General features: G+C 48.5%; 1 protein-coding gene across 3 annotated transcripts in view; it reads right to left on the bottom strand.

Annotated features, from left to right (window-relative positions):
* LOC115582599 (protein FAM107B) overlaps window positions 1–13,410 on the bottom strand; it is a 25,627-nt gene extending 12,217 nt beyond the window's left edge. The window contains exons 1-2 of one of the 3 annotated variants that reach the window (XM_030418640.1): window positions 13,269–13,410; window positions 749–824 (exon numbers count right to left, since the gene is read on the bottom strand). In XM_030418640.1, coding sequence (XP_030274500.1) covers window positions 749–824; window positions 13,269–13,292 — 100 coding nt within the window. In that variant the 5' untranslated portion in view covers window positions 13,293–13,410. Of the gene's footprint in view, window positions 1–748; window positions 902–1,330; window positions 1,385–13,268 lie in introns of those variants that run through there. The other 2 variants (XM_030418639.1, XM_030418637.1) reach the window with 2 other exon arrangements.
* Between the last annotated feature and the right edge of the window lie 825 nt (window positions 13,411–14,235).

The raw sequence follows: 14,235 nt of genomic DNA, 5'->3' as shown, positions 1-14,235 counted from the left end.
AGTTGGACCGCGTGAGACGTTCTACAGCAGCTGACTACAGACGGGACTGAAGGCTAGCTCATTAGCTAACACGATAACACGCCACAGACTGCTTCTGTTTTGAAGCAGCTGACAGCAGTTTGTCCCGTCTTCAGTCTTCATGCTAAGCTAGGTGAATACGTCCTCATTGGTCACTGGTTAGCAACAGATCAGATATGTTAGCTTTCTTCAACTAAGACAGCAAACATCAAGAATAATGCTAAATGTGGCTAACAACAAAGAATGGAAAATCTACCACTTTGCATTTGTGTCTATTAGTTTCCCTTTACTTCCAGTCTTTGTGCTGAGCTAGACTAAACACGTCTTGCACTTAATTCTGCACTGGACAGAGGTGGAGCTAATCCTCCAGCACCATTAAACCATAGAAGAAGAAGGGGACACACAATAAAGCTCCAGTTTCTGTTGGGTAACTGTGTTGATGTGAGGAAGGTTACAGCCTCGTCCTCGTCGCTCCACACTCTCACAGAACTTTCTGTTTCGGGTTTGATCAGAACAACTTGAGAATAAAACAGAACCTGAGTGTTTCTGTGCTGCAGTGGACCTGGTGCTGTTGTGACCCGAGCAGACGGCTTCACATCAGGACCAATACAGCCGACTCACACTGAGCCAGCGCTGATCAGACAGGACGACCGTTCAAAGGTCAGACTCCACTCCCAGAGTTCACCATTGTTCTCTGAGCCGGACGGTAACCTGAGAGGGACAAACTTACCTCTGCTGTTTGAGTGCTTTCCATTTTTCACACACTGCTGCTTTGCTGGAGGCTCGTGGTTGATGCTGTACGCCTTCTGCAAAACAAAGAAGAAGAGGACAAAAGAAGATGTTAAGAGAAGACGTCCTGAGCTGTTTGTCATCAGACTCTGGACGTCCTTCCTGTAAACACTGTTTGTGCTGTTAATTGTCTTAATGATAAAAGATATTTCATAAACAAGTCTCACCTGATTCAGTCGTTATTATTATTAGTGATAGTGATTATTACTATTTGAACTATCACCACTGACGCTGATGTCTTAGCTTTGCCATAGCCGCTAGCCGCTAGCTAACCAGCAATAAGTTATAGGATCAAAACCATTGTGAATGCAGAGCACCCACTGGCTCAGTTGGTTCCATGTACAGAGGCTGTGTCCTCGCTGCAGCGGCCCCGGGCTCGAGTCCCCCCCCATCCTGGTTCCTGTCATCTCTAAGCTGTCCTATCAAAAAAGCCCCAAAAATATTAAAGATAAACAATGTCTGAATGCTAACGAAGCTAGCTTGACAGCTATCAGAGCTAGCAATGCCCATGCTGGTTGTTTACGTTCAATATGAGGTGTTTCCTTCCAGGTGACTGAGACATGAGGAGTTACTCGTAGTTGGATGTTAGATGTTGAAAACGATGCACAGACACTCTCTCCTTCCCAACGCTCGGGAGGTCTCAGACTCCGTCGCGGTATTCGGACAGTGAGCGTTCATGGTTTTGGGGGAGGCTTTGGAGAGAGGCCTGAGTTTCTGGGTACTTTAAAATTTTAGTAGTCTGGTCTTGATGGTTTCTCCATCGGACCAACCCGGACTTTAAATCATGGTGAGGAAAGTTTAATCCCCCCCCCCCCCCCCCCCGGGTTGTTTCTCAGCCGTTCGTCTCTTTTCAGACTCGGGTCAGTTGGACGCCGTCTCGCTCTGACTGAATGGACTTTGTGTTGGTTGCTAGGAGACGTCATCAGGCTTCAACATGGTGACAAGACCCTCACTGTCTCACAGAACCTGCCCCCAACCCTGAAGTACGAGGAGGAGGAGGAGGAGGAGGAGGAGGAGGAAGGGGGGGAGGATAAGAGTTGTTTACTTCAGGATGAAGGCAGATCTGACAAAAGATTGAATGAAGCTCTTCTCCTGATCCAGCAGCCGTTAAAGGACCAGTTCAACATTTAATGCCTCCTCGGACAGGGAGCTACAGTTAGCACCTGGTTAGCTTAGCTGAGCTCTACACTGGAAGCAGTTAGCCGGTGTCTCCCCTCTCTGCTACAGGAGGAGGGGGCATTAACTCCTCCCTGTGCTCCTCAGAGTTTAACTCTCCAACATGATGCTGTGACATCACATTGTGATGCTGTGACATCACACTGTGACACGGTGACATCACATCTAGTCATTTCACTGTCATCTGAAGGTTCAAGCTATCAACTCATGTCAGAAACAGACCAATCACAGACCTCCTGTCTTCTCGTTATGAAGACAAAATAATGTCCCAGCTGATGTCAGCGGACACTGACGGGTCTGTCTGAGGGGACTGAACCTGCGAGCTTCAGGTGTTCTGACCCTGTGGTCTGTCCACCGAGCTGACCTGAGGACAGTCTGACCTCCGCTGGTGGCACAGAGACATTACACCTCAGGGTGGAGTTAACTATGTTGTCCTCCATCACTGAGGTCTTCTGACTGAACTCTCACCTGCTGCTAATCATAATAATATCTTTATTATCATCATAAGTACTCTGACTCAAGTATATTCTGATTGTGTAACTAGTAACAGAGTATTTATACTCTGCCCCCCCAGTTTGAGTATTTTTAGCAGCAGGATTTTCTCCCGTCCTGTTAATCTGCTCCTTTAATCCACAAACACCTCATTCATGTCAGTGTGGGCTGTGTCACCTCACACAGAGACCTGAGGCCTGTACTGTGAAGGGGGCTCAACATAGCCAGGCTTTGTGCTCATGATGCAGCTCAACAAAGCCCCGAGTCCCCAATCAGAGTTAAACGGTACTGCGACGGTGGTTATCAACTTAATTTGTCAAGTCCGGTTCTCTGCTTTGTGCTCTGCTCGTTCACATAAAAGGGGGCGTTTGACGTCATATTATTCTACTTCCGTGTGAAAATGGATCGATCCCGGGCCACATATTTTACTCAAGATGAGCAGATTCTTATTATGCAGGACTATGAAGAATTCAAAGAAACCATCAGAAAGTAACACTGTCGCCGCCAACAGAGCGAGGGAGGGCTGCTGGCAGAAAACTGCTGACTGTGTAAATGTGTAAGTTAACAGTGATTAATATTATGATCAATATTATATTAAGCCCTCAGTGTTTTCATTTCTGAAAGCTCAACATTGTGCAACTTTTACATATTAACCCTCATCCATTATAAAAATAAATAAACTGAAGCAACAACTATCTTTTTTCATTTTTGAATGATGTCTCTATTGTTTTCACATTTTACTGATCTCAGTTATAGAATGCGCGTGTGTGTTTTATTGAAAGCGAGGCTGAGTGTGCGTAGGCTATAAATGTTCAGTGTTTTTTGTATCACTGTGTCGGGATGAACAAGCAGATGTAGCTACTGTCCCTGTACAATGACAACAAAGAGCTTTTCGAACAGTGAAAATAGCTCCAGCCTGTCAGATTTGTGTTTGGGCGTACACTGCCCTACAACGGCTGAAACATTGATCAGTTCATCAGTTTATTCATGGCCACATCAAAGAAATCATTAACTTTTCCTCATTATCTGTGACAAATAAATACTAGGTTGGCCTAATTAATATGTCATATTGCATTTCATTAAGATGTGGAAGCAGCATCAATTGATGGTCACAAGTCATCTGTTAACGGGATTTCTGGTTAAATTTAAAGAGAGCACTGCACAAAGGTGGAAAGCATAAAGAGATTCCTTTAAAAAGACCTATAATGCAACTGGATATTTCACTCATGTGAAAAGTCTGTCTAGACAATATTGTGTGCCACTGATAAAAGCCTATACATTCACTGTGCATGTGCCACCGATCACATGCAGAAATTATTTTTGAGACTTCACCTGCACATTGATGCTGTGGATGGATTTGTGGTTGACATAGTCAGCCTCATGTTCCCCCGGGGGCCCCGTGACGGGTACACGTGTGCAGTCCACAGCACCAATGATCCTGGGGAATCCTAGTTACATATATTATAGGCTATATTAGATTTCATTATGCAAGCAAGTAATACTGATGATGTAGAGGGGTAAGAAAGTACATTACCGGATATTTTATAGAATCCTTCCTTAACGAGCATTGTGCTCAAATGACTTGGGAACACTACAAACATATTCAGCTTCTCAGTAAGAGCAAGAACCACTTTGCGGATGGCGCAACACGCAGAGTTCTTGCTACGATTTTCTGCATCACCAACTGAATGTAAGAAGGTTTCCGTGGCAGAAAAACGAAGCGCTACACAAACAGTTTGCCCGACAGTGAGCGCACAGCTTCTTCAGTGGCATTCCTGACACTCGGCTCAATATGTGAGTGTACCGTATTCCCTCGGCTGAAAATCTATATCGCTCATAGAGAATTTCATCAGGAAATGCCAGCGGATCAGCGCGATCTCGAAGAAGCCGCTCACGTCGTAGTGCTGCCCGAATTATTCTTGCTCCCAGGTCCACCGGGTTCTCAATGAATGGTGACGCCATCTCCAAATGAATGAATGAATGAATGCCATCTCACAGTGAAACAGCGGCGCTTTTACAGCCGATTTTAAGCTGAAACTCTGAACAGAACCTGGTCGGGACCAGGTTATGAGCTCAGCATAAGTTACCATGGTGATCTAGCCGGGTTAAAAGAGAGCCACCTTTGTAGTTCAGGGAAGCCTGGCTTTAGACTCAACATACCTGCTAACACACTGAACTGGCTTCACAGTACAGGCCTCTGATGTCCTGCTTTGTTTATTATATTGTATGTTTGTTTGTGTGTTTGTGGATGATCAGCCGCTCTCTCGTTCCAATTCTTCGGGGAGCTCAGCAGGTGCAGGTGAGAGGTCAGCAGGTGCAGGTGAGAGGGCAGCAGGTGCAGGTGAGCGGTCAGCAGGTGCAGGTGAGCGGTCAGCAGGTGCAGGTGAGAGGGCAGCAGGTGCAGGTGAGCGGTCAGCAGGTGCAGGTGAGAGGTCAGCAGGTGCACGTGAGAGGTCAGCAGGTGCAGGTGAGAGGGCAGCAGGTGCAGGTGAGCGGTCAGCAGGTGCAGGTGAGAGGTCAGCAGGTGCAGGTGAGAGGGCAGCAGGTGCAGGTGAGCGGTCAGCAGGTGCAGGTGAGAGGTCAGCAGGTGCACGTGAGAGGTCAGCAGGTGCAGGTGAGAGGGCAGCAGGTGCAGGTGAGAGGGCAGCAGGTGGAGGTGAGCGGTTAGTAGGTGTAGGTGAGCGGTCAGCAGGTGCAGGTGAGAGGTCAGCAGGTGCACGTGAGAGGTCAGCAGGTGCAGGTGAGAGGGCAGCAGGTGCAGGTGAGAGGGCAGCAGGTGGAGGTGAGCGGTCAGCAGGTGCAGGTGAGCGGTCAGCAGGTGCAGGTGAGCGGTCAGCAGGTGCAGGTGAGAGGTCAGCAGGTGCAGGTGAGAGGTCAACAGGTGCAGGTGAGCGGTCAGCAGGTGCAGGTGAGAGGGCAGCAGGTGCAGGTGAGAGGTCAGCAGGTGCAGGTGAGAGGTCAGCAGGTGCAGGTGAGAGGTCAACAGGTGCAGGTGAGCGGTCAGCAGGTGCAGGTGAGAGGGCAGCAGGTGCAGGTGAGAGGTCAGCAGGTGCAGGTGAGCGGTCAGCAGGTGCAGGTGAGCGGTCAGCAGGTGCAGGTGAGCGGTCAGCAGGTGCAGGTGAGCGGTCAGCAGGTGCAGGTGAGCGGTTAGCAGGTGCAGGTGAGAGGGCAGCAGGTGCAGGTGAGAGGGCAGCAGGTGCAGGTGAGCGGTTAGCAGGTGCAGGTGAGAGGTTAGCAGGTGCAGGTGAGAGGGCAGCAGGTGCAGGTGAGGTCTTCAGGATGATGGCAGCTGTTTGTGGTGACTGAACCAGGTGTTTGAACCCAGAACTGCCCAGTGAGCGCTTCTCAGCGTCACGGGTCAGAGTTGGTCGGGTCGAGGAGCAGGGTTCACTGTGACTTCCTGTTCAGACTTCAGAGGATCGGTGATGATGCTGTTTCTTCATCAGACTGCAGAGTAACGACCTCTAATGACCCTGCTACAGATGATGAGATCAGTGATGGTGAACATGTTCACACCTCCATGGCCACCAGTGTCGTCTCTGCACTAATTGAAGACGTGTCAGGTTGAATATCACGTTAAAGATGTTCTCCAGGTGCGCCGTTTAGCTCAGCTGGTAGAGCAGCGTCCCATGGACAGAGGCTGTGTCCTCGTGGCAGCGGCCGCGGGTTCGAGTTCCGGCCTGCGTCTCTCTCTCTCAACCTCTTTCCTGTCATATCCTGAGCTGTACTATCAAAAATCCCCAGTTGACATGAACACCACCAGGAAGCAGGACGATGTCAGTGAATGCAACACACCCAGAGAGTTCTGGAGTCTTTTCAACACTCATCAAGCATCGAGGGAACAAACACAGTTTCAGAACTGAAGAAGCCTCTTCTTACCAGGACCTGGAACCTTCATCATCAAGCTTCCTTCAGTGTCTGTAGGCTCTGGTGACGGAGGACACGCCCCCACCTGGTGTCATCATGCGATCCGTGAAGATCGTCCGAGTGTCGTCTCATCTCACCGCGTTCTGAAGATGCTGAAGGGAACACTTGACTAAAAATACCGTTTCACCGCCTGATGACAACATCGTGACCACACCTGCTGGTTGGACCACGGTCGCATGAACTTCTGTTCTTCAACAGTGAGATGTGTGATCGATCTGAGCTGCCAGGAAACTGTGAGCAGAATCACATCCAGCAGCTGAAGTCTACCTGTGTGTCTGCAGGTGTGTGTCTGCAGGTGTGTGTCTGCAGGTGTGTGTCTGCTGCTGTGTGTCTGCGTGTGTGTCTGCAGGTGTGTGTCTGCTGCTGTGTGTCTGCAGGTGTGTGTCTGCAGGTGTGTGTCTGCTGCTGTGTGTCTGCTGCTGTGTGTCTGCGTGTGTGTGTCTGCAGGTGTGTGTCTGCTGCTGTGTGTCTGCATGTGTGTCTGCAGGTGTGTGTCTGCAGGTGTGTTCAACAGACGCGTCTCACCGTCCTCACATGCTGGTTTGTGTCAGGGCCGGCCTGAGACATAAGCAGACTAAGTGGCTGCTTTGGGCCCCAATTACAAATTAAATGAATTAAACAAGGGACATAAATGAATGAATGAATAATTAAGGAAAATTCTTTGAATCTGAATGGATTTAGGTGTTGCTCTTCTCCAGCTGGCCTCCCAAAAATGCCCCAGAATACAGGAAATCGACCAAATTCATAATTTTCTGGGGGGCAACCCCCGACCCACCTTTACACCCACTTTTGTACAAATAAGGTAGGGGGGGTCCTCATGCATCTGTGCCCAGGGGGACAGTGGGTCATAATCCATCACTGTATTAATAGAATTTATAATGTAACATTATAGTGTGACATTTGTGTCAGTAATTGTCAAACACGGGACTCCGCGGTGGTGGGAGGGGCCCCAAATCAAATTCTGTTTAGGGCCCCCAAAAGGCTTGGGCCGGCTCTGGTTCGTGTCTCACAGCTCAACACTGGCTCCTCTTCACTGACCCAGTTCACCTATGCACACCTTGTTTCTGGACCTGCTGCATGAAAGAGTTTCACAGCAGCGTCTGCGTCCCGGCAGCTGAATGTTGGATCAGATTATTTCAGCGTTTCTGTGTTTTCAGACTCGTCTCAGTGACACTGAGCTGATAGAGATGATGCACCTGAGAGTCAGTGTGGTGCGTTTCAGCACAGGTGGGTGTGGTCACACCTCTGTACACACACACACACACAGCAGGAGAGGAGGAGAGGAGGACTTTATGTCACCAGGAGGAGGAGAGGAGGACTTTATATCATCAGGAGGAGGAGAGGAGGACTTTATATCCTCAGGAGGAGGAGAGGAGGACTTTATATCATAAGGAGGAGGAGAGGAGGATTATATCATCAGGAGGAGGAGAGGAGGACCTTTATATCATCAGGAGGAGGACGAGGAAGGACTTTATATCATCAGGAGGATGAGAGGAGGACTTTATATCATCAGGAGGAGGAGAAGGAGGACTCTTATATCATCAGGAGGAGGGAGGATGGACTTTATATCATCAGGAGGAGGAGAGGAGGTGACTTTATATCATCAGGAAGGGAGGAGGAGAGGAGGATATATCATCAGCAGGAGGAGGAGAGGAGGACTTTATATCATCAGGAGGAGAGGAGGACTTTATATCATCAGGAGGAGAGGAGGACTTTATATCATCAGGAGGAGAGGAGGAACTTTATAGGAGTACTTATCATCAGGAGGCGAGGAGGACTTTATATCATCAGGAGGAGGAAGAGGAAGGACTTTATATCCTCAGGAGGAGGAGAGGAGGACTTTATATCCTCAGGAGGAAGGAGAGGACTTTATATCATCAGGAGGAGAGGAGGACCTTTATATCATCAGGAGGAGAGGAGGACTTTATATCATCAGGAGGAGGAGAGGAGGGACTTTATATCATCAGGAGGAGGAGAGGAGGACTTTATATCATCAGGAGGAGAGGAGGGACTTTATATCATCAGGAGGAAGGAGAGGAGGACTTTATATCATCAGGAGGAGGAGAGGAGGACTTTATATCCTCAGGAGGAGGAGAGGAGGACTTTATATCATCAGGAGGAGGAGAGGAGGACTTTATATCATCAGGAGGAGGAAGAGGGACTTTATATCATCAGGAGGAGAGGAGGACTTTATATCATCAGGAGGAGGAGGAGGAGGACTTTATATCCTCAGGAGGAGGAGAGGAGGACTTTATATCCTCAGGAGGAGAGGAGGACTTTATATCATCAGGAGGAGAGGAGGACTTTATATCATCAGGAGGAGAGGAGGACTTTATATCCTCAGGAGGAGGAGAGGACTTTATATCATCAGGAGGAGGAGAGGAGGACTTTATATCATCAGGAGGAGGGAGAGGAGGACTTTATATCATCAGGAGGAGAGGAGGACTTTATATCATCAGGAGGAGAGGAGGACTTTATATCATCAGGAGGAGGAGAGGAGGACTTTATATCATCAGGAGGAGAGGAGGACTTTATATCATCAGGAGGAGAGGAGGACTTTATATCATCAGGAGAAGAGGAGGACTTTATATCATCAGGAGGAGGAGAGGAGGACTTTATATCATCAGGAGGAGAGGAGGACTTTATATCATCAGGAGAAGAGGAGGACTTATATCATCAGGAGGAGAGGAGGACTTTATATCATCAGGAGGAGGAGAGGAGGACTTTATATCATCAGGAGGAGAGGAGGACTTTATATCATCAGGAGGAGAGAGGAGGACTTATATCATCAGGAGGAGGAGAGGCTTATGACTTTATATCATCAGGAGGAGGAGAGGAGGACTTTATATCATCAGGAGGAGGAGAGAGGGACTTTATATCATCAGGGGAGGAGAGGGGACTTTATAATCACGGAGGGAGAGGAGGACTTTATATCATCAGGAGGAGGAAGAGAGGACTTTATATCATCAGGAGGAGGAGAGGAGGACTTTATATCATCAGGAGGAGGAGAGTAGGACTTTATATCCTCAGGAGGAGGATTTATATCATTCAGGGAGGAGAGAGGAGGACTTTATATCATCAGGAGGAGGAGAGGAGGACTTTATATCATCAGGAGGAGAGGAGGACTTTATATCATCAGGAGGAGGGAGAGGAGGACTTTATATCATCCGGAGGAGGAGAGGAGGGCTTTATATCATCAGGAGGAGGACTTTATATCATCAGGAGGAGGAGAGGAGGACTTTATATCATCAGGAGGAGGAGAGGAGGACTTTATATCATCAGGAGGAGAGGAGGACTTTATATTATCAGGAGGAGGAGAGGAGGACTTTATATCATCAGGAGGAGGGACTTTATATCATCAGGAGGAGGAGAGGAGGACTTTATATCATCAGGAGGAGGAGAGGAGGACTTTATATCATCAGGAGGAGGAGAGGAGGACTTATATCATCAGGAGGAGGAGAGGAGGACTTTATATCATCAGGAGGAGGAGAGGAGGACTTTATATCATCAGGAGGAGAGAGAGGACTTTATATCATCAGGAGGAGGAGAGGAGGACTTTATATCATCAGGAGGAGAGGAGGACTTTATATCATCAGGAGGAGGAGAGGAGGACTTTATATCATCGGAGGAGGAGAGGAGGCTTTATATCATCAGGAGGAGAGGAGGACTTTATATCATCAGGAGGAGGAGAGGAGGACTTTATATCCTCAGGAGGAGGAGAGGAGGACTTTATATCATCAGGAGGAGGAGAGGAGGACTTTATATCATCAGGAGGAGAGGAGGACTTTATATCATCAGGAGGAGGAGAGGAGGACTTTATATCATCAGGAGGAGGAGAGGAGGACTTTATATCATCAGGAGGAGGAGAGGAGGACTTTATATCATAGGAGGAGAGAGGACTTTATATCATCAGGAGGAGGAGAGGAGGACTTTATATCATCAGGAGAGGAGAGGAGGACTTTATATCATCAGGAGGAGGAGAGGAGGAACTTTATATCATCAGGAGGAGGAGAGGAGGACTTTATATCATCAGGAGGAGGAGAGAGGACTTTATATCATCAGGAGGAGGAGAGGAGGACTTTATATCATCAGGAGGAGAGGAGGACTTTATATCATCAGGAGGAGGAGAGGAGGACTTTATATCATCAGGAGGAGAGGAGGACTTTATATCATCAGGAGGAGGAGAGGAGGACTTTATATCCTCAGGAGGAGGAGAGGAGGACTTTATATCCTCAGGAGGAGGAGGAGGACTTTATATCATCAGGAGGAGAGGAGGACTTTATATCATCAGGAGGAGAGGAGGACTTTATATCATCAGGAGGAGGAGAGGAGGACTTTATATCATCAGGAGGAGGAGAGGAGGACTTTATATCATCAGGAGGAGAGGAGGACTTTATATCATCAGGAGGAGGAGAGGAGGACTTTATATCATCAGGAGGAGGAGAGGAGGACTTTATATCCTCAGGAGGAGGAGAGGAGGACTTATATCATCAGGAGGAGGAGAGGAGGACTTTATATCATCAGGAGGAGGAGAGGAGGACTTTATATCATCAGGAGGAGGAGAGGACTTTATATCATCAGGAGGAGAGGAGGACTTTATATCATCAGGAGGAGGAGAGGAGGACTTTATATCCTCAGGAGGAGGAGAGGAGGACTTTATATCCTCAGGAGGAGAGGAGGACTTTATATCATCAGGAGGAGAGGAGGACTTTATATCCTCAGGAGGAGAGAGAGGACTTTATATCATCAGGAGGAGGAGGAGGACTTTATATCATCAGGAGGAGAGGAGGACTTTATATCATCAGGAGGAGGAGAGGAGGACTTTATATCATCAGGAGGAGAGGAGGACTTTATATCATCAGGAGGAGAGAGAGGACTTTATATCATCAGGAGGAGGAGAGGAGGACTTTATATCATCAGGAGGAGGAGAGGAGGACTTTATATCCTCAGGAGGAGGAGAGGAGGACTTTATATCATCAGGAGGAGAGGAGGACTTATATATCATCAGGAGGAGAGGAGGACTTTATATCATCAGGAGAGGAGAGGAGGACTTTATATCATCAGGAGGAGGAGAGGAGGACTTTATATCATCAGGAGGAGGAGAGGAGGACTTTATATCATCAGGAGGAGGAGAGGACTTTATATCATCAGGAGGAGAGGAGGACTTTATATCATCAGGAGGAGGAGAGGAGGACTTTATATCATCAGGAGGAGAGGAGGACTTTATATCCTCAGGAGGAGAGAGGAGGACTTTATATCATCAGGAGGAGGAGAGGAGGACTTTATATCATCAGGAGGAGGAGAGGAGGACTTTATATCATCAGGAGGAGAGGAGGACTTTATATCATCAGGAGGAGAGGAGGACTTTATATCATCAGGAGGAGAGGAGGACTTTATATCATCAGGAGGAGGAGAGGAGGACTTTATATCATCAGGAGGAGGAGAGGAGGACTTTATATCATCAGGAGGAGAGGAGGACTTTATATCATCAGGAGGAGGAGAGGAGGACTTTATATCATCAGGAGGAGAGGAGGACTTTATATCATCAGGAGAGAGAGGAGGACTTTATATCATCAGGAGGAGGAGAGGAGGACTTTATATCATCAGGAGGAGGAGAGGAGGACTTTATATCATCAGGAGGAGGAGAGGAGGACTTTATATCATCAGGAGGAGGAGAGGAGGACTTTATATCATCAGGAGGAGGAGAGAGGACTTTATATCATCAGGAGGAGGAGAGGAGGACTTTATATCATCAGGAGGAGAGGAGGACTTTATATCATCAGGAGGAGGAGGAGGACTTTATATCATCAGGAGGAGGAGAGGAGGACTTTATATCATCAGGAGGAGAGGAGGACTTTATATCATCAGGAGGAGGAGAGGAGGACTTTATATCATCAGGAGGAGGAGAGGAGGACTTTATATCATCAGGAGGAGGAGAGGAGGACTTTATATCCTCAGGAGGAGGGAGGACTTTATATCATCAGGAGGAGGAGAGATATCATCAGGAGGAGGAGAGGAGGACTTTATATCATCAGGAGGAGAGGAGGACTTTATATCATCAGGAGGAGGAGAGGAGGACTTTTTATCATCAGGAGGAGGAGAGGAGGGCCTTTATATCATCAGGAGGAGGAGAGAGGACTTTATATCATCAGGAGGAGGAGAGGAGGACTTTATATCATCAGGAGGAGGAGAGGAGGACTTTATATCATCAGGAGGAGGAGAGGAGGACTTTATATCATCAGGAGGAGGAGAGGAGGACTTATATCATCAGGAGGAGGAGAGGAGGACTTTATATCATCAGGAGGAGAGGAGGACTTTATATCATCAGGAGGAGGAGAGGAGGACTTTTATATCATCAGGAGGAGAGGAGGACTTTATATCATCAGGAGGAGGAGAGGAGGGCTTTATATCATCAGGAGGAGGAGAGGAGGACTTTATATCATCAGGAGGAGGAGAGGAGGACTTTATATCATCAGGAGGAGGAGAGGAGGACTTTATATCATCAGGAGGAGGAGAGGAGGACTTTATATCATCAGGAGGAGGAGAGGAGGACTTTATATCATCAGGAGGAGGAGAGGAGGACTTTATATCATCAGGAGGAGGAGAGGAGGACGTTATATCATCAGGAGGAGGAGAGGAGGACTTTATATCATCAGGAGGAGGAGGACTGAGTGAACTGCTCCTTTACTGTGACGAGTCCATCAGAGTCACAGCTTCTGGTTTCTGACTCACTCTGTGACAGAGGAGCAGTGAATCTTTCTGTTCTGATTAATCAATGATCAATATTTTCTGATGGATGAGTCAGCTGATCGTTTGAGCTCTGAACATGAAGGTGTGTTCAGGACAGACTTTAAATACCGACTGACCTTCTTTCCGTACGCAGCTCCCATTCTTCCTGTTGGTTTGTGTCCTCTCAGGCTTTCCTCACTCTTCTTCTTTCCCAGCAGCCTTTGGGCCTCCTTCTCCTCCCCCCACCACCTGGTAGCCTGACAGCCCAGGCGCTGGGGTCTGTTAGCCCGTCAAACTGCGAGGAAGCCTCATAACACCAGAACGGGACCGGACCGAGCCGAGCAGAGCCGGGCCGGGAGAGAAGAGCTGAACCGGTCGGTGTTTGACTGAGAGGAGCAGCAGCCACCTGTTACTGTCTGACTCTCTGCTCCCAGAGTTAAGACTCTTCAACAGGATTAATGTAATCAATACTGACAGACAGAGAGAGAGGAGAGCAAAGAACGGAGTCCCCTCAGCCAGCTGGTCCACAGGCTGAGCTCCAACAGCACCGGGCACCAAGACCGCCCTCACACCATCCAGCCCCACCAAATTAAAAGAAAGAAAAAGACAATTACATCAACTATTGGACATCCGCAACCAAAACCCAAAGCAAACTCCAATGCTATTTGGCCCTAAACAGACAATACTCCATGGCAGATTATCTGAGCTCTGTAACTGACCCGAGACTGAGGAAAACCTGGACTATGTACAGACTCAGCGACCACAGCCGGGCCTTAGAGAGCGGCAGACACAGACAGACCCGGCTGTCCAGAGAGGACCGGCTGTGTCGGTTCCGTCCACACAGACAGACCCGGCTGTCCAGAGAGGACCGGCTGTGTCGGTTCTGTCCACACAGACAGACCCGGCTGTCCAGAGAAGACCGGCTGTGTCGGTTCTGTCCACACAGACAGACCCGGCTGTCCAGAGAGGACCGGCTGTGTCGGTTCTGTCCACACGGACAGACCCGGCTGTCCAGAGAGGACCGGCTGTGTCGGTTCTGTCCACACAGACAGACCCGGCTGTCCAGAGAGGACCGGCTGTGTCGGTTCCGTCCACACAGACAGA

The sequence above is a fragment of the Sparus aurata genome, chromosome 6 (genome assembly GCF_900880675.1).
Source record: "Sparus aurata chromosome 6, fSpaAur1.1, whole genome shotgun sequence".
NCBI classification, from domain to species: Eukaryota; Metazoa; Chordata; class Actinopteri; order Spariformes; family Sparidae; genus Sparus; species Sparus aurata.
The sequence above is the reverse complement of the archived record's forward strand: the minus strand, read 5'-3'. Positions and strand labels throughout refer to the sequence as shown.